General features: G+C 44.7%; 1 protein-coding gene across 1 annotated transcript; it reads left to right on the top strand.

Moving 5' to 3' along the window:
• The first annotated feature begins 1095 nt into the window (after positions 1–1095).
• On the top strand, positions 1096–18242 carry TICRR (TOPBP1 interacting checkpoint and replication regulator). The gene is made up of 22 exons (XM_064668983.1): positions 1096–1761; positions 2309–2582; positions 3157–3398; positions 3649–3892; positions 4386–4521; positions 5220–5362; positions 6041–6253; positions 6797–6945; positions 7619–7713; positions 8071–8164; positions 8332–8411; positions 8736–8972; positions 9547–9643; positions 9862–9934; positions 10650–10790; positions 11279–11369; positions 11884–11945; positions 12764–12919; positions 13655–13812; positions 14026–16321; positions 17572–17676; positions 17773–18242. The coding sequence occupies exons 1-22, from the start codon at positions 1111–1113 to the stop codon at positions 17889–17891; spliced, it is 5856 nt and encodes a 1951-aa protein (XP_064525053.1). The 5' UTR covers positions 1096–1110; the 3' UTR covers positions 17892–18242.
• Positions 18243–19025: the final 783 nt, after the last annotated feature.

Raw genomic sequence — 19025 nt, 5'->3', positions numbered from 1 at the left:
CAGAGAGACCTGTTGTCCTTCCCTTGCTCTTGGTGGCAGGTTAGTCCTGGGCACCCAAGTGGATCAGCTCCTTGTTCCAGCTTGTTAAACCTGCTTGTGCTCAGTCACCAGCAAAGCCGAATGGGCCGTTTATTGCCCGCTTGTCTTTGTTGCTTTATAAGTACAACTGGCTGCTGGTGACACTGGTTTAGGCTGGGACATTCGAGCTCTGGAGAGAAGGGTGGGGCGGCTCTGGTCTGCAGGGCTTCCTCTGCTGCTACATTGCACGATCACATGTCAGCCCTTGTCCAGGTGCCGTGACCCTACAACTTTCCATAGAACCATCGAGGCTGGAAGAGACCTTTAAGATCATCCAGCCCAACCATCAACCCATCACCATCAGTGCGACCAGCAAACCACATCACCCAGCAAACCACATCACCCAGCGGCAGATCCAGACAGGTCTTGAACACTTAGAGGGGCGGTGACTCCACCACCTTCCTGTGCAACCTATTCCAATGCCTGACCACCCTAAAAAATGATATTTTTTTTTTCCTAATATCTAATCTGAATTTGAACCTGAACTTCACCTATACGGGCCCTGGGCTGTCCGTGCCGTTGCTGCGGGGATGCTCAGGGGGGAGGTGCCGTATGGGGCAGCCGGCAGGGCTCTGCCCGCCCCAGCCCGCGGGCGGCTGGTGGGTGTCGGGGATGGGGAGGTGCCGTGTGCGGCGCGGACCTCTAGCGGCGAGCGGGGCCTGCCGGGGTGCGGGGCGGGCAGGGCCGGTCCCGCGGCTCAGCCCCGGTGCCCTGCAGGACCCGCGGCCGCCTCCGTGACGTCACGACCACAACACGTGACGTCACGCGATCACGCCCCCTGACGTCACCGTCACGCGCGCTTTCGCCGTCTTTAAATTTTAAAACGGCGGCGGCCAATGGGCTCGTCCCGCGCGCTGGCCCCGCCCCTCCCTGTCGTCACGCGTGCTCCCGCCAATGGGGGAGCGAGGAGCGGGGTGGTGGATGGGGCGGGGCTCTCTGCGGCAGCCAATGGGGGCACACGCAGGCCGAGGGCGCGAGCAGCCGGGCCGGGTCGGGTCGGGCCGGGCCGGGTGGCCGGTGGCGGCGTGCGCCATGTCGAGCTCCCGCAGCGCCGTGTTCCTGCTGGACACCGCCGGCCCCGCGCGCCGGGAGCCGCTCCAGCGCGGCGCCCTCCGCCTCCTCACGCTTCTGAGCTGCCGCTTCGGCCTCGCCCGCCTCCGCTGGGCATTCCGCTTCTTCGACTCGCTCGGCGGCCGCGGCGGCGCCTCGCGGGGTGGTGGGTTCCGCCCGCCGGGCCCCCGCGCCTGGGAGCGGTTCGAGGAGGAGCTGGTGGAGAGGCTCCGGGCGCGGGGACCCTCGGCCGCCCTGCCCGGCCCCGCGTCCCGCGCCGCCCTCACCCACAGTGGCCTCAAGGAGACGCTGCTCGACTTCCAGTGGGACCGCCCGGAGATCGCGTCCCCGGCCAAGCCGCCCCGCAGGAGCCGCAGGACGGGGCCGGCCGGCCCAGAGCCCCCCGAGGCGCCCCCTGAGGGCTTCGTGAACGCCGTGTTCGTGTTCTCGCCCTGCCCGCACTCGCGGAGGGAACTCCGGCGGTTCGTGTCGGGGAGCGATGCCCCCTCCTCCCCTGGAGAGCCGCCCACGGCGCAGGAGCTGGCGGAGAAACTCCTGCCCAGGAGTGTCCAGGAGCTGCTGGCGGAACAGAAGATCACGCTGTTCTGGGTGGACACCGCTGAGCGGGCTCAGGTAACGAGGTTATACCGCACAGCTTTCAGCTCTGAGCAGTGGCGGGCCGCCTGCCACCCTGCCCTCCTGTATAACAAGGGGGGACAGTTTTCTGCTGTAGTCTTTGGGTGATAGTGAGAGCTCCTCAGTTACTGCCACATAATCTTCAGCAAGGGACTGAAAACTCATATAGAATCATCCACGTGGAGGCTGAGATACTGATGGGCTGATATTGATGGGCCCTCTTGTGCTTTGAGTTAGAGGGGAGTTACAGCTATTAAGAATTGCAGATAAGCAGTCTCATGGTTCAGGTGTGTGGATACCAGATTCAAAAACCCAAGCTTGAAAATTTTGGCTAGCTCTTAATTCAGTGGAAAGTGTGTTTTCTTTGTCGGATTCCTGTGAAGGCTGATAAAGTCCATAAAAACACTTGGAAAGCACCGTGTTTAGATGCTTTGTGTCTGTTTCATGTGCCAGTTTTGTTAAAAGCATTCAATCTTTCTTTCTTTGGATGAAGGTTCTCTCACTGCCAACGTTAACTTGAGACCTCTCTGTTACTTTATTCCAGCTGATCGAAGCCCCAGATCATGTTGGATACTGGACAATGTTTGAACTGATCTGTCAGACGGGAGGCACCATTTTGCCAGCTGAAGCCTTGGTGCACTGTTTGAGTCACCCTAGGGCAGATGTTGCTCAGTCCTTCCTTGGAGACTTCAGTTTCCCAGTGTCTTGGACCACACTCCTGCCCCTGGATGCGACTCTGAACTGCTTGTTCTCAAAGCCCTCTGTGTATCGATCAGTGTTTCCCCAGCAAGAAGGAACGTTGTTTCTCAGCATGCCTGGTAATAAAAGAAAAGAAAAATATAGATGTGCATGCTGGTAACAGCTCTCATGCAGGGTCCTTGATGACCTTACCTTGTGAATAGTATGTGTAGAAGTAACTTCAGTATTTAAAAGCCTAGTTTTTTTTTTTAAAAAAGTTCAGGATATGCTCTAGTTCCTCTGAGAGCTGTTAGCCCATATTTCTGATTTAGCCTCTTCAGTTTTCCATGCTTCTAGACTTTTGGGTGAAGAGATCTTTGCTGGTCCCACCTTGTAGTAGCATACTCCCTTTTCTTATACAATTATTCAATTTATCTAAAATAAGGATGCAGATAAAAAGCCCCTTCAAAAGAAAACAGGTTAGCTTTAAAGCAACATGCAGCATGCATGGGCCCTTTCTTCAGTGGTCCCTTCATGCAATCAGCTTCTTCAGGGCCTGGGGAGGAGGTCAGTTCTGTAATACACTTATGGTTGAGCATATTCCCCCTTTAATCTTGGAAATCGTCTTTTTTGCATTGAAGTTGTCTCTTTACCTGGATTGGAAAACCCATTTTACTTGCCTTCAGACTTTTACTTTATCCTATCCTTGTACAGGAGGAAAGAAGCAGGAAAGCTGTGCTGTGATCCTGGAACCTCTTGCCATGGGCCAAAGACAACTGCAGTGTCCAGTCAACATCTTCCTGAAAGGAAACTTGATGGATTGGAACTTGGTACAGGCTCGCCACTTTCTCACGGAGAGCTGGATACTGCAGAGCTCTCAGGCTGAGCAGGCAGGATGTAACAGGTCACTGTTTCATCAGCTGTTAAGGACTCTGGTGACTGAAGGACTGCACATGGTAAATATTCCTCTTTGTCTCAAACTAACACCTATTCTGAAATGACCTGTGACAAAAGGGGTGACAGTATTGTATTGTGAAGACAATCATAGTTGTAATTGCTGCACTGCAAGTTGCTCATTTGAATCTAGAAGGACCTTCTTTAGAAGGTCATGCAAGTCTATAACCTGTTTGGAAAGCTCCTTAGGTCTCCATATTTATAGATAAAGTAAACATTTTTCTTTTCCCTTTTTTTTCTTTTTAAATATAGGTTGCTGAGGTATCTCTGTCTAAAACTTGGTGCCCCTGCACTGCTGTTCTGTCACCACTTTCTGAGGGTGCTGCAGTTCTGACTGTGCTTGGTACTGAGAGGACTGCTGAAGTTCAGCGATGCAGCCTGGAAGGAGCTGTAGTGGAGGACTCTTCCCAAGACTCTACTCTTCATCTCCCAGAGATTGTGAATAGTGTTTTGAGTAAAATTGACATGTTGGTGGAAGATCCACTGGGCAGTCTGGGTAGGTGTCAGGAAATGCAAAACTCTCCCTCTTTTGATCTCTAGATCTGACTTAGAGTGGAAGAATCTAAAGCTAATGATTTTCTCAGTGAGGCGTCTCTTGTTTTCACAACTTGTTCATTTTGTCAACTGTAGCTCAAGCCTTGTGAGGTGATGCAGAAATCTGCATGGTTGTACCTTTCTGTTTTATTGACAAAGTGTTTGCTTCCATTAGCTTGTAGATAAAGTGCAGCTATGTGTGCTTGGGGACAGGTTTTTAGAAGGAGGTTTCCTAGAATGTGTCACATAGGCCATCCCTGGCCAGTAAAGCCTTTGGGTGTGGTTGCAAGGCAGCTGTTTTGTGTTCGAGTGAATCTTCCTCAGGAGTCTCAAGACCTGTTGTATTAGCTATGAAATTGCCTCTCCAGGATCAAAGGTTGGGGAGCCTCTGTGAAGGCTGGGACTTTTTGCCACTTAATTTAGTTTTTCTAATTTGTGTGTGTGTGTGCTCACAGGAGAAGAAACTCCAGTGCCAGAGTGGGTTCAACGGGAACTGTCCCATACAGGGGGATGGCATCCTTCAGTGCTGGAAACATGGTATCCTGCATCGAATGCTTGTGGAGCAAGCTCAGATTTGATGGAGTCCTTCAGGTATTTTTCTGAAACATATTTCTCATGAGTAATAATCAAGGATTTCTACTTCCTGTCAAGGGAGTATGGCTGTAGCATTGTTTAGAGTTCTAGAATGAAGTGCTTTTCTAGTGCTTTTATTTCTGTACTCAGTTTTTTGTGGGCTTTTACTTCATTATCTGTTGGTAGCAGTTTGTGTGGATTAAAATCTTGACAGTCTCAGGAGTGATACAGGTCACTTAAAATGACCTTAAGCTACTTGGGAAATGTCAGACTTCAGCTTTTCTTATGGTATGATAAGATCCACTGCAAGATACTGAAGATAGTGGTTGTGTTCTCACAGTTGGTATTTACTTGTAATGAATGAGCTTACTTTCTTCAAAGAGCTTGCTGAGTGAAACAAAAAAAAGCCTACTACAGGGTAATTTAGAAAGCACAAAGCTACTTATGTGGTTTTGGGGTACAGGGCAGTGGTGTATCCATTGTACATCAATGTAACACTTGTTTCCAACTTGGTGTGACCCTTTTAAAGGTGGTTTGGGTTTTCTGTATCTCTTAAGTGTGTTGGGGAACAGGTGATGAAGGAGTTACTGGCATGTGCTACTTGCACTATATTGTCGTGGACTGGAACCTAGAAAAGCCTTGTTTTTGTCTACAGGGATATGCCTCCCATTCCCATTTTTTTTTGATAACTGTATTGATTTGCTCTTTCATTATAGGCTTCTGCAGGTTCCTTGTGCTAATGGGAAGGATGATGCAGACCAATCTGATGTGGAGCTCTCAGAAAGTCTATCTGATCTGTACCAGAGAAAATTCAGTGAAACATCTGCTACAGCTGGACCAGGAAATAACAAAAAAAGACGTATGTATACTTTGGGATTATGTGTGCCTGTTGTCAATAAAAGGTGATGTGTGAACCCCAGAGATCTGTGCTCTGCTGGGTAGTGGCATGCTTTAGATTTTTTTGTTTAGGGATGGTCTCATTTGCGTATTAGTATTAGGTTTGTCCTGTAGTAGAAGCCAAATTACTGCAATTCAAGGCTGTGCAGTGACTGACAAAAGCAGCATGCAGAGCTTTGCAGTTTGAAACGAGGACTGCTTCAACTACTAGTAAATATTACAACCTTTCAACTTTATTCTTATTAGAGAAATAAAACATTTTCTTCTAGAAGAATTTAATCATTGCATTTCCCTACACTAACCACAGTTGATGTATCCCCAAGCCCTGCTCTGTCAGCTGGTTCTATTTCTGTGATATAAAATTGCTTCCTATATATATAACTTTTCATTATACCTATGTAAGTTCTTATGCAGAGCAGTAGTTTTCATCCACTTTTTACTTGGAGAAGTAGCTGCCTGCTACACTGCCTGTACATGGATTTCATGGAGAAATGCCAACCTTTTGGGCCATGTTTTCCTCCAGAAGGTTATTGATCTCACTTGACGATAACACAGAGTTCAGTGTTGTGCTCTGCCTCAGGCGGAGTTCCTGCCCCAGTGTCCCTGATGGTAAAACTCCTTTTTTTTAATGGCACTGTAGGTGGAGTTCCCCGAACTCCAGTCAGGCAGAAGATGAAGACCATGTCCAGATCCCTGCAGATGCTCAACGTAGCAAGACTGAATGTAAAAGCTCAGAAGTTTCAACCTGATGCTGTGCCACCTGCAGTGAATGAGAAGGTTCCACAGAAGCTTCCAGCAAAAAGATTAGATGACAAGATGGAAGGAAAGGAAAAGGCACTTAAAATACCAATTGGTGTGTGTTAAGTCCTGGTATCTTCCTATCCTGATATATCCCATATGAACTTTCGATATCCTGATACAGGAGTTCATACAGGATTTTTATGGAAGGGAAAGGGAAGGTTAATAGTGCAGTATTCAGTGCCAGGGAGTAGATCAATATTTGGGTTTCTGTATCTTCAGGGTCGCAAAGAATAGTAATTTTTTTCTACCCCTCTCTCTCTTTATTTAACCAAAAGAGGTAGAGGGAAGCACCCATCAAGGTGTAACTGGAAATGTAGTCCTCTTTACTAATTAGGTAGAAATAAAGGGCATTTCTTGACTGCTGTAGTAGCCTGAAAGTTTGCTCACCTTAAGCAAACTTTGATTTTTGATTATAAACTTGATTTAACTTATGATAATGTCATGGGTCTGGACCTGGGACTGGTTCTGTTAGTGTTCTGTAGGCTTGATGCATCTTTGCTGGAGAAAATATTTTTGACCTCCTCTGTTTTCCTCCTCGGTTGGAATGAGTTGTGGTAAACAGGCATTGAGTTAACACAGACCATTTCCCTTGCAGACTTCCAAACAGAGGAGGAGCTGCAGTCCCACTTAATAGAGAGCTACCAGAAGGCTGTTGCTGAGGGAATTCAGTTGTCTGCGTGTGCCCAGAATATGATCACGGCCATTAAAAGGTTCTTGAAAGTACAAGATTTCAAAGAGAAAGAGGTAGGTAAGAGCATGTGGGCAGGGTTGTTACTGATCTGGAAGTTGGAGTTTTTACTATTTCAGGCTACCTTTCCTTCATCTCTGAAGTTTTATGTGCAGTTGCATGTAGTCAAAACCACAACCACTAACTGCTTCTATCTGTTGATTCAGTACTGACAAACTGGGTAGTTGTAGAAGAGTGTAGGAAAATCCACTTCAGTTACCCATTTACACACCTTTGCTAAAGGTTGCAACAGATGTCCTTCCTTTACATTGACCTCCTTCCAAATCCTAATTTCAAAGACAGTATTTTTAAATACATTCTTGAAAAAATGTATTTAAAGAAGGTATTTACAGTCTTTAATACTATGCATAGACTTAAAATAACCTGAAACCAAAATTGGTAAACTTGTGAATAATTGAAGAAAAATACTGTGAGAAACAAAACCATAGTAAACTGAGGAGGGCCTAAAGCTGCAAGCGACCTCTGTGATTTCAAGCTCACAGTTTTTCTATTTCTCATTGTGACTTTGCTGCTGAAAGAAAAAGATAATTCCTTTCCTTGAAACAAAAGAGAAAAAATTGGGCTATTCCCAAAAGAATGGCTTAGGGGGATGACCGAAGCCAGGAGGGAACCTGCCCTACAGACAGGGAACAGAATTGAAGGTTTTATTGTAATTATGTGTGTTTGCAGGTGGCCTGTGTGGAAAGAGTCAGAAACCATCTCCTGAAGACCAGCAAAATGCTCAGACAACAGCACGGCTCACAGAAGGAGACCAAAGTCAGAGAGTAAGAGACACTGTATTTACTTCAGCTTCTGAGATTCTGTGCAGTTGGTTAGCAATTTTTAATGGTGGCATTTTTGTACAAATGGAAAAGTATTGACATGGGGCAAAAATTTCAAGGAGAATCTCTGGTCACAGTAAAACCATTTCATTAAATGCAAATATGCCCATGCTGTGTGATAAGCAGTGCAGCCTATATCTGAAATGAGGCATCTCCCCTGCCACCAAAATGAAATGCTAACTAGATTATGCTGTCAAAAGGAGCTACTTCCCTTCCCATTGCTTTTTTGAGCACACCTTTTGCAGTAAATATGCTGCTTCCATTAGAAAAAAGGTAGTGGATAATTACTTGTTTTCTTAGGTGCCGACTTCAAGTATTTTTGCGCCTTGAGTTGTGCCTTCAGTGCCCTTCGCTGCAAAGCAATGCTGACGAAATGGAGCAGCTGTTGGAAGAGGCAAGTAAATTATAGAGCGAGTTGTGTTTCTGGGTGGCACTAGAAATGCAGACCTGGAACCTGCAGTTTTCCTTTGATATTACTCTAACACTATATTCCTTGCTAAAATATCTGATGCCGCAGCTGTCCCAACTTAATCCATTTTCCCACCTGACTTTCTCTTCCAGATGACAGATGTGCTGCGCATTTTATGTCTGACCGAAGACCCGGGGTATCTTACAAAGTTTCTAGAGGAAATACTGGAATTGTAAGTTCTTTAGCATGACTGAAGTGTTGCTGGGGACTGTGGTTTTGGTTGGATGTTGTCTGTGAGTAGACAGCAATCTACAGCTTTGATTTGCTGCATCTTTGTAATTTGCAGAAATTTAGACGTGTTGTTTGTTACGTTTATGTTTTGATTAAAGAAAGAGCAGCCGATAAGTAAGTAAACTAATTAAAAAGCCCAGTTGATATTTGGTTGTTTTTTTTTAATTAACATGTAAGAACAAGGATTTAGTTCAAACCTTGGGACTGAAACACCAACAAGTTTGAGTGGGAATGTATTTGATATGGGTTCTCTCTGCTGCTCCAGGTACATGAATTCTATACCAAAGACTCTTGGAGATATTTACTATGGTCTCGGTACACAAATACCCCCGAAGCTGGCAGCTGTTCTGCCTTCAGACTTCTTCAGTGATGACTCCATGACTCTGGACAGCAAATCTCCAGGCCTTCCACCGTCTTTATCGTCTGTCCTGACTCCCAGCACTGTTCGCACAGAGAGTGACCAGCTGGAGGAGCTGCGCACCAGATCTGCCCAAAAGAGAAGGTAATAATTCCAAACAGGAGGCAGCTTTTTGTTGCAGCCTGGGCTGTAACTGAGGAGTTATCTACGCTGCAGGTTTCTGTTGCTGAATAGCTGGCTGGGGCAAACAGACACCTCCTCATAACTCTGCAAGCCTGAAAGAAATATTAGAGGCTCTAATTTTTCATTTTAACTAGCCATTGTTGACCGTATGAAAACATAATCTTGATTGTGTATTTGCATCTTATGCAAAAGTACATGAGCATCTTCCATGAAAGGAAAAGGATGTTCTGCTCTGCAGTAGGTGACCCTATATTGTTAAAGTTAAAACTGATTTACTGTAGTTCTCTATGTTAGGAATTCTGTGTATGTTTTAAAAAATTGTGAATAAGCTTCAATACCAACCTTAAAGTTAGGAATAGTTATTTATATTGCAAATCATCCCTCAGTGTTGTATTAAGTGAGGTACTAATGCAGTTTGCAATCAATTTAGATAAACACTTCCTATCTCTAGAGTCAAACCTAACTTTAATTGTCAGTAGGTTGATAACTGTGCTTCTGGTCTTATGCTAACTTAGTCTTTGTATACTTTCTAAAGGAATCACGTGTTAGCCAGACACAGGAGCATGACAGAAGCACCACAGAACTTGCGTCAAATTGAAATTCCCAAGATGGCCAAGAATCCCATCAGAAAGGTAAAACTCTTCCAAAAGGGTTATGTGTGAGTTGTGACACTTGAGTGCAAAAAACTCTTGCTCTGTATTCCCCTAGTAAGTGTACCCTGTGTCAACTGTACAGAGATCAAATTGCCTTGAAGGAGAAATTGAAATGTGTAGTTCAGAGCTTACAGTTAATATGCTTAATTAAACATAACATTGCGCTGCTGGTGAGGCTGATTTCTTCTTTGTTTCAGGAGAACTCCCGTTCTTACCTTGCTCCTGAGAAGTCCCAACAGATGCCTTTGTTGCAGAAAGAAGCAGTGCAAGGTATATTGACTTCTAGCTTTTTCATGGACAGGTGCATCTTCAGCACATGTTCTCCCTGTAAAATTTAGTGAGCCACGATGAAATTATGCTGAGGCACATTGGAAATGAGAAGGAAGTTTTGTTGAATTCTGTAAAAACTTTGAGGAAAAGATAAACGGTATTCTGTGTGCTCATGTGCAGAAAAGTTAAATCCTGCATCCTCTAAAAAAAACCCTTTCCATTCTTCCTTGAATCTTTTCCATCCTTGAATTATTTCCATCTTCTCTGTCCTGAAAAGAAAATTGGGACAAGATTGAATTCCTATATCTGGAAACAGGATATCACCCCACAAAATAATTAATAAAAATAAATCCCACATTTATTGTTCTCTGAACCGTGTTTCAGTTGAGATTTTGTAGTGCACCTAATGCTGCTCCACATGGACACTGACTGGCTGCTTGTTCTACTATGGTACCTTCTTGTAGCTTATTGTTGGGATAATGTAAATAATACAAATTTATAAGAGAAGTCTGGAGTGGATTTAGAGGAGGACATGTTCCAGTAGCAGAAAAAACAACTTTTCAATGCTTTGTGGCCTCTAAAAAGTTGTCTTTCCATGCTGGTGTGTTTTTCTTTCTCTGGTGTCCTGACAAAATTACCTTCCTGTGATTTTTTTTTTTCCCTTTTTTTCCTCTTATTTTTAATTTGATCTTTTCTTGCTTTTCTTGCTTCACAGAGGTTACAAAGGTAAGGAGGAACCTCTTCAATGAAGAGATACTTTCACCGTCGAAAAGGTCTCTGAAAAAGATGCTTAGAAGCCAGTCAGTATCTGCTGTGGAAGGCTTAAAATACAAATGCACTGATGAAGGCACCAAAGGTAGGACATGACTTGCACATGTAGGATTGTTGGAGAGGAGTTTTTGCTAGAATTCCTATTTTTGCTTTCTCAGTTCAATGAAACAATTATAATCTGTTTTTCAATAAAGAGAAAAGGTGGCCATTGCTGTGGTGTTTGGAGGGTGAATATTGATGGTATTGAAACTGAAACCTATTTTTTTACTGAACTCTACATCTCAAAGAAATCCAGTGTTAAAAATTTTTGGTTAAAAAAGGATCTGTGAAAGAAAGATGAAGAAATCTCAGTAGATTAACTCTGTCTGACATGGTACTATTAATAATACTGAGTGGGAAGGAGATGTGGACACTGGACTCTGAAATCATGATAGCTTGTGAATGCTGGAAGGCTGGTGCACAGTGATTCTGTACAGACTGTCCTTAAGCTGAAGCCTGTACAAAACTGTATTTATTTACTTGTCCCAAGTGCTTTATCATTGTGTGATGTTATAGCTCTTGCATGATTTTTAGATCATCGCAAGTTGTTGACCAAGAGAGTTGCAGAAACACCACTACATAAGCAGGTCTCCGGGAGACTCCTACAAAAGCAGATCAAAGGCCGGTGAGTTAAGTTCTTTCTAAGTTTCTTCAGTAAGTATTGGATGTCTAAATAATGGTTATGAGCACAAGTACCAGGTATCTTTGTGGTCAAAGTGTCATCTTTGCTTAAGGCAGTAAGAGAACCAGTGGAGGCTGAGTTCCATTGCTTAAGTGGGGGGGAATACTGCTGCTTTCATCATGTAGGTCAGGCTGCTTTAATTCCTGCAGCTAATGTCTCTTGAGGTTCAGTTGCTGATTCAAGGGCTTCTGAAAAGGCCTATGCTGTATTTTGTGGACTCCAGGTTGAATTCTAGCATTTACTTCCATGTAGAACTGCTACCTGTACAGCTAGGGAGTAACCCATGCTAAATCATATCTTAATAGGAGGCAAAGCACTCAGTAATTTCTCACTTAGAGTAGCCCACAAAGCAACATATTGGTGTAGGATGGAGTACTACTTTTCAGTCTCTGGGAGAAGTTCCGTTCCTGTCAATGTGCTTAGTATGCTAAGACCAAAATGTCTGTTGTTTCTCAAGGTCTTCTGATCCAGGTTGTGACACTGGTGTTGTAGAAGAATCTCCAGAGAAGGCTATATATGGTAAGCACTGATTTTTCATGAAAGGTGGTTTGGCTGTGTTGTAGCTTGTAAGATAAGCGTGTTTCAATTTACGTAATTCATGAGTAGTCAGTACAGAAGTGTTGTACTGTTCTGTTGGTGGAGCACAGCTGCCTCTGATAGAACCACTTGCTGCTCACTGTTTTAACAGCCCTGTGTAGTAGAAGTTAGGAAAGAAAGGTAGATAGTGACTCCTGTAAATGAAAATGCATGAAGGACTTTAAGGGTGAACAAGATTCTGAGCTTCTGTAATTACTGTCAAACCAGCACATGCTTTTTTTTTAATGTAACTTCACCATGTTGTGCTGTGACCTTAATACTGCTCTGATTCCTGCTGTAACAGACAGCCACCTGGCTCTGTGAAGTGTCTCTTAGGTTGGCTACTGCTGTTCCTTATCCCAGGAAGGAAGAGGAAAACAGCATGGCTGGGCAAACAGGAAGATGAAATCACGACAAAAAAAGAGACAAGAGAATTAACCAATCTTTTAACCTGGATATAACTTGCATTGAACATGGCTTTTCTAGCATTCCTTTCCATATAATTGCTAGAGAGGAATGAAAATAACTATGACTTAGAGGAGGGGGCATCATAGTTTAGAATGAGATTTATATGCATAAAAATTCCAGATCCTCAAGAAAGTTGAAGCTTTCTTCATACACTTGCCTCCATGTGTGAGGTAGTTTGTTGTAGGGAATTTTCTTCTTGGAGTGTGCCTGTTTCAGTTACAAACTGTTCCTGATGATGTGCCCATTGCTGAGGGAGAAGGAAGGCTCAGTCTCCAATGTTCTTACCTTTTCAGAAGCAAGTTTGAGAAGAAGCCCACGCATCAAACAGCTGTCTTTGAACAGGACCTGCTCCAGTGCTTTCTATTCCACTACACAGCCAAGCTCAAAGAATTCACAGCGCGTCCACCAGGGGCAAGAAGAGGAGAGCTGTGCACTGCAGGATGTAGAAGGTACTGACTGGGATTTGAGCAGACTGATACTGCTGATCTGAAAAGCTGACATGGATAGCTCTGAGTTTGATTTGATTTGGCTCTACAAGAGACTGTAAGAAGCTAAGAGCTGTCATGTAATATCTTCTGTAGACAGAAATTCATCCCCAGTAATTATTTTTAATTGGTAATCTGAATTTGGAGGATGGTAAGGCAGCTATTTCTATGATGAATTCACTGCCAACTTAAGAAACCAGTCAGGCCCATCTAACAGAATACCACTGATTGTCAGTCTGTATTCCTTAAATGCAGTGAAATCCTTGTAAAATATGGGACAGAAATCCTGAAGCTTACTTTCAGTCTGCTCTGTGGCAGCATAAAGCAGTGACTGATGGGATCTTCTTTGCTGGCTTTCTCAGTAGGATTATCAGCTAAAAATGGTGACACTTAGTTCTTTATATTGTACTTACTAGAATCCTTAGTCATGAACCAGAACTATCTAAAGCTACAAGCTATAAATAGAATAAGAGGCTGAGCTATTTTGTACTTTTTTGTCATTGAAGTGCTCTTTCTACAGATGGATATTAATTTCATATTGGGAAATAACCATAATTCTGGTGAAGCTTTAACATTTGGTTAGAAAAGAACATGCCAGGGATATGAGCTTTTTACACTACTTTTTCCTACATCTGAAATGATTCAGACAATTGTGGCACATTAGTTGTGTTAGTTGAATTGTACTGTTTCATTTTATAGGCCTTAAGCAGCATTCAGAGATCCCCCCTGTGCAGACTCCCAAGAGGTTTTTCTTTGGTGCAGTCACTGACAAGTGTAGTCCTGCAGTGAAGCATTCACCTGGAAAGAGGAGAACGAGAAAAGACTCCTTACACTTAGAGGAAGTAACCTCCTGTCAGGTAGAAACAATTACCTACCTCCCTCTCTCTTTCTTCCCATCCTGTTTTTCTATTCATGTTTAATCAGACCAATGCATCTTAAATTTAGTGTTTCTTAAGTCTAATCAAATGGAGGGTTGTGTTTTAAATTTTAGGAAGTAAATAAGGAGATGGGTAGATGATACTGTTGGAATAGAACAAACATGATTCTTTAATTTATTTTTTCTCCTGCAGACTCCTAGGAAAACACCTCATAAATTTGCCTGCAAGCTGCTGAATTCTGCCAGTAAGCCACCAAGGAGATCGCCTCGCATTGCCCACAGGACACCACAGAAGCTGGAGAAGACTCCTGGCAAAAGTCCAGCAACTAAGCAGACTGTAGCTAAGTGTTTGGGAAAGTACTTTTCTCCTCCTGCACAAAGGGTTAAGTCGCCATCTGCGTTAACTGAAAGTAAGAGGGTTCACTTTCTGCAGGTCACTTCTGAGGACTGTTCTACAGCACAAAGACTTTCCCCTCCTTGTAAAGAGTCTCTCTTACAAACATCAGAACACAAAGGGTTCACAGCACTCAGTGCCTCATTATTGCCTCCAACAGATTCAAATCCAACTACTTCTTCCCCCTCTGCCATCCAGGAAAGGTGTTTTACAGGACTGCAAACTCCAAGACGTTCCTTGAGATACCTCTCAAAATTAGCATCTCCAGTTGGTGCTCGGAGGCAAATCCTCACAAAGGAAATTCAGATGCAGTCTGATCCGTTATCTGAAGCAACTAAAAGGACTCCCAGGAAACCCGAAGATCCAGGTTCAAAGTTGTTTACAAACCCACTGGGTACAGAAATACCTCAGCTTGTTGTGAGGCTCGAGCCTCTCTGCAGTTCTCTGCTCTGTGGAAGTTCCATGAACACTGTGACAATCTGCTCTGCTTCCCGTGCACAGGCTGGGGAGTCTGACTGGGAACTTAGTGCATCTAAACCATCTTCTCAGAAGTCTCCAGGTATTACTGGCACTTCACTGAGGTCCCTGCTTCACACATCCAAGCAGGCTAATTGTGAACCAGATTCTAGAGAAGAGAACCTCATGCTTGCATGTGCAGCACCTTCTGAAAATAGGGACAGTCATCATGATAGTGGTAACTGTTCTGTAGAAAGCCTTCAGCCTCATCAGTCTCAAGTTACTGAAATTACCTCTGTATTGCAGAAAAATAAACAGATGAATGTAGCATCTCAAAAGTCTCCTTCGAGAGAGGACTTGGAAAACTTGGAAAAGCATTTGTCTCCAAAGCCTTTTGCTGGAGAGCAGGTGCATGCACAGGATGCTGAGATAGACTGTGAGCCATTGGTTAAGGAGGGGATCTCCAATGCAAACACCTGTGAGTCCTCCCTAAGTGATTTGCAAACAGTTAGTGATGACTTGGAACCAAGAACTCTGGTGAGGGAAGAATATATGGCGCTGAAGGCTCCAAGTCTCAAGAGACGCTCCAGATTTGCCCTGAACGTGTCGCCTCCTGTGCCAAAGTCTGCCACAGCCTATTCCTTGCGCTGCACTGCAGACAGGAGGCAGCGGGAGGCTGCAGCACGGATGGGAGATCCTCAACTTGTAGCCAAGTTCTCCACTCCTAAAAATGGTAACAAACTGCCTTCTGCCAGCCCACCGACCTATGAAGTTGAAATGGAAATGCAAGCTTCAGGCCTGCCCAAACTTCGCATTAAGAAAATTGGCTCTTGCTCATCATTGGAAGTTCAACCTGAAGCAAGTGCCAGCAAATCCAAGGGAGGAGAAAGCCCCTTTAGTGATCTTGCTATGACCTTGTGTAGCAAGCACCCAGGAAAACTGGCAGCTGCCTGTGTTTCACCGTCCTGCTGTCGTTCTTTCCACAGTACACCTGGGAAAGGTGCGGGCCAGACCTACATATGCCAGTCATACACCCCAACAAGCTGTGCCTCTAACGTCACTTCCCCCTTCCCCATGGAAGCAGGAGTTTTCCAGACGCCTTCTCCAAAGCAGAAGGGGAAGACTACCCCAGATGCCATCAAGGACTGGCCTCGGAGAAAGAGAGCAGCAGGCAGCACTGCCAGCACGAGCTGTGGTCAGAGCGAGAGGAATGCTGATGAACGGACATGGATGTCAGCAGGCAGAGAAAGAGTGATGAGGATCTCAGAGCATCTCAGCAGCAAAGTAACAAATACTCCTGGGGAATTTGAACTGGAAGGGATTTGCAGGCTCCAAGATCAGGCATCTCCTAGTGACTCTGAACCCAGGGCTGATGAGGACTCTGCCATGGGAACTTTTGGCTTGAAGTCTCAGAAGCGGGTCTTTACTTATCTATCACCAGAAAAGGAGGAGAATCACGATGCCAAGAGATCGTGCACTGATAGGTGCAGTTTGGATCTCCCTGACTTTTCCACAGATGAGGGAAACAGAAGCAAATCAAGGACAGGCTCTGTACTTCCTGAGAAACCAGGAATGTGTGCACTCAAAACACTTGAGCAGCACAGTAGTCTAGGGGATGACGATGTCTTCCTTTTGTCAGGTAATTAAGTGGCATGAAAGACGCTCCACTGAAATTCAGATTTGGTTAAAAATGGGGGTTAGACAAAAACAAGAACACAGTTGTTTTCTGTGTAACTATCTGAGGGAAAATGAGGTGGAAGGGGAGAGTGGCTTGTAGGAGACATGGAAGTTAATTATGTGGAGAGGCAGACTGGACATGAGGAGTTCATCAATGGTGTATTAATGATGGGAGAGATATCAGAGAAATATGAAAGAGCAGGAGGCTGGAGGAATTAAAAGGAAAGTTTGAGAACTTGAGGAGGGAGGATCCTGCTTGCACCCAGCTGATGATTTATTTGGGTTCACATTGATGCCACTAGCTGTTTCTGCCCAGTGTCCAGCTCTGAAACCAACTGTCTTAAGTCCAAAGTTTGGCTGTTTCAGTGTAGACTTGGAGCCATGACAAGGTTAGTCCTATGGATGTTGGTATTTATTGGTGCACCAATTTTTCCATCTGCCCGTGGTGGGCCTGTTGTAAGTGGGTATCAGAAATGATTCCCTTGCTGGCAATAATGTTGTGTCAGTAGGTGTGTAAGTTTAAGCTGCCTCTTTGCTTTTGCTGTGAGTACAGATGATTCAGCTGACTTCAGTGAAATAGGCTGTCTCAGATCTGTAAACAAGGCCTTAATACAAATACTTAATCCAAATATTTAATCCAGTATTGCTGTAGAAATTACATGTTACAGGAGACTCTGGCAGGTGTTCTGAAGTCATTGCATTAAGTTTCAGTGTCTGTTTCCTCTTGCAAAGAAAGGTTTGTATACAGAGGCAGTGTCTTATTTATTCAACAGTTATTACGGAGGAAAACAGGCAAACTTTAAAGCAACATCAGTCCATAGTTAGGACATGAAATAACAAGTGTTTAGCTGTAAGATGGTTCCGTAAGAGACTTTCTGTATCTACAGCCCTTGTGGTTGTATTTACAGATCATCATGATTGTAACAGTTTTCTTCCAGGACACGTGAGTTACCTGAAGACTAACTGTGTTTAATAGAGTGAAGCATTCTTCTGCTGAACCACCTCAGAAAACTAAATGTGCTAAGAGCTAATCCCAGGCTGCTGTTTACCTTTCTTGAATGCCAGAAACCCACTGCGCCAGCCTAGGGTTTGTTTCAGATAAAGTATCCCTTGTACTGTTGGCGGTTTCGAGGTAGCATAAAGGCTGTGTGTGAAACTTAACACTGGAGTTGTTGAGTGGTTTTGCTGCAGCTTCTCACTGTGCTTCCCCAGGCTCAACTCCACCCTTGAAGAGCACGCTCTCGACCAGCAGCCTTCTAGCCCTGACCCAGTCCCCGCTGCTGTCCCCACCGCCGGCTCGGAGGAAGTGTGTCCAAGGTAACAACTTGTCTCCCGTTGTCACTCGGCTTCTTGGAGTCACTGGTGAACTCTGGCAAACTGTGGCTTTCATGTATTCTTTCTGTTTTTTTGTAGAAGAGGAATCTGATGCTGTCCAAATTGCTGCCAACCAGGAGCTGTCTCCATTCCACATGAGGGTCTCCAGGAGGCGTCCCCTTAGCAGGACTTACTCACGGAAAAAGCTTCTCTGCTGAAGTTTGGAGCCAGGACAGCATGGGAAACTTAGCGTTATCCTGGCTGGACAACACACTTTTTAACAGGGACCTTGTATTTGGGTGCTGGATGGGAGCTGCCTTGAGTTGGTAGGAGACTGGATGCAAGCACGTGGCAGTGGAATTAAGGACCACTGTAAAAGTTTGTGGTGTTTTTAAACATCACTTGCAGCATCTCTCCATCCACACAAAACCTGGCTCAGTCTTTCTGGCACTTCTTCTTATGGTAGCTTGCAGTGAGCTCTGTAGTGAAGGTTCAATTCTCCTAAGTCAAGAGGGAGAATTGTCACTTTTCTACAGCTTTCTTGTAAAATAAACCAGTGTGAATTTTCATCATGTCCCTTAATCCAAAAATCTGTCTTTAGCCTGAGGAATGGGGGCTGCAGGAAGGAGGATGCTGGGGGTGAATGGGTACAAAACAAGCTGCATGCTCCTGCTGTGTCTTGTGCTCATACTAACTGGATCCCTCAGTACTCCAGTTTGCCACAGCTTAGTAGAAAATAGCAAGCACATTAATTAATTACTCAACTGCTAAGAGTACAGAGGAGGGGAAAAATAACTTGGCTGGGAACATCTTTGTAGATGATGAATGGTTTGGTGCATCTGCTCCTGGCCACTGCTGGATAAGCAGGTGCTGATGGAGTGACTTCATTGTCCTTTTCTGCAAACTTGCAGTGAGCCAGAGAAGACTGGCTGGGGAAATGACCTTGAGAGGTAAAACTTGGATGGAATAACTGGAGATGACAGCTCCAGGACTACCCAGCTGCGTCACTGATTAAATGGTGACTTGGTTGCCTGTGACACGTTTGCATTCTAACCCCATGCAGAGAGCAGGAGCTGTGATTCAGTGCCTGAGATGTAGCCTACAAGGGGCTAAAATGGTGTGTGATCTTGAGATGAATTTTTTCACAGTCAGAATCACAGAATATTCTGAGTTGGAAGGGATCCAGAAGGATCCTTTGCCTTAGGATAGTGATGTGCATGGCTGGATTTCAGAGAATTCACCCCACTGTGTCTACTGAATGCACAGGAAGTGGAGAGCTATGAAGGTAATGTGAGGTCATCCTAAAACCAGGCATGGCAATGCTGAGGTTTGTTAGGTGGCTTTAAGGGGTT

The sequence above is a fragment of the Pseudopipra pipra genome, chromosome 12, assembly GCF_036250125.1.
Source record: "Pseudopipra pipra isolate bDixPip1 chromosome 12, bDixPip1.hap1, whole genome shotgun sequence".
In the NCBI taxonomy this organism is placed as follows: Eukaryota; Metazoa; Chordata; class Aves; order Passeriformes; family Pipridae; genus Pseudopipra; species Pseudopipra pipra.
The sequence above is the reverse complement of the archived record's forward strand: the minus strand, read 5'-3'. Positions and strand labels throughout refer to the sequence as shown.

What these genes read in the sequence shown, in the direction of transcription:
- TICRR (XM_064668983.1), top strand. Translation starts at nt 1,111, where the DNA reads ATGTCGAGCTCCCGCAGCGCCGTGTTCCTGCTGGACACCGCCGGCCCC. An exon ending in GGCACTTAAAATACCAATTG is followed by an intron (nt 6,254 to 6,796) that starts GTGTGTGTTAAG and finishes TTTCCCTTGCAG; the next exon opens with ACTTCCAAACAGAGGAGGAG. An exon ending in AAGGAGACCAAAGTCAGAGA is followed by an intron (nt 7,714 to 8,070) that starts GTAAGAGACACT and finishes TTGTTTTCTTAG; the next exon opens with GTGCCGACTTCAAGTATTTT.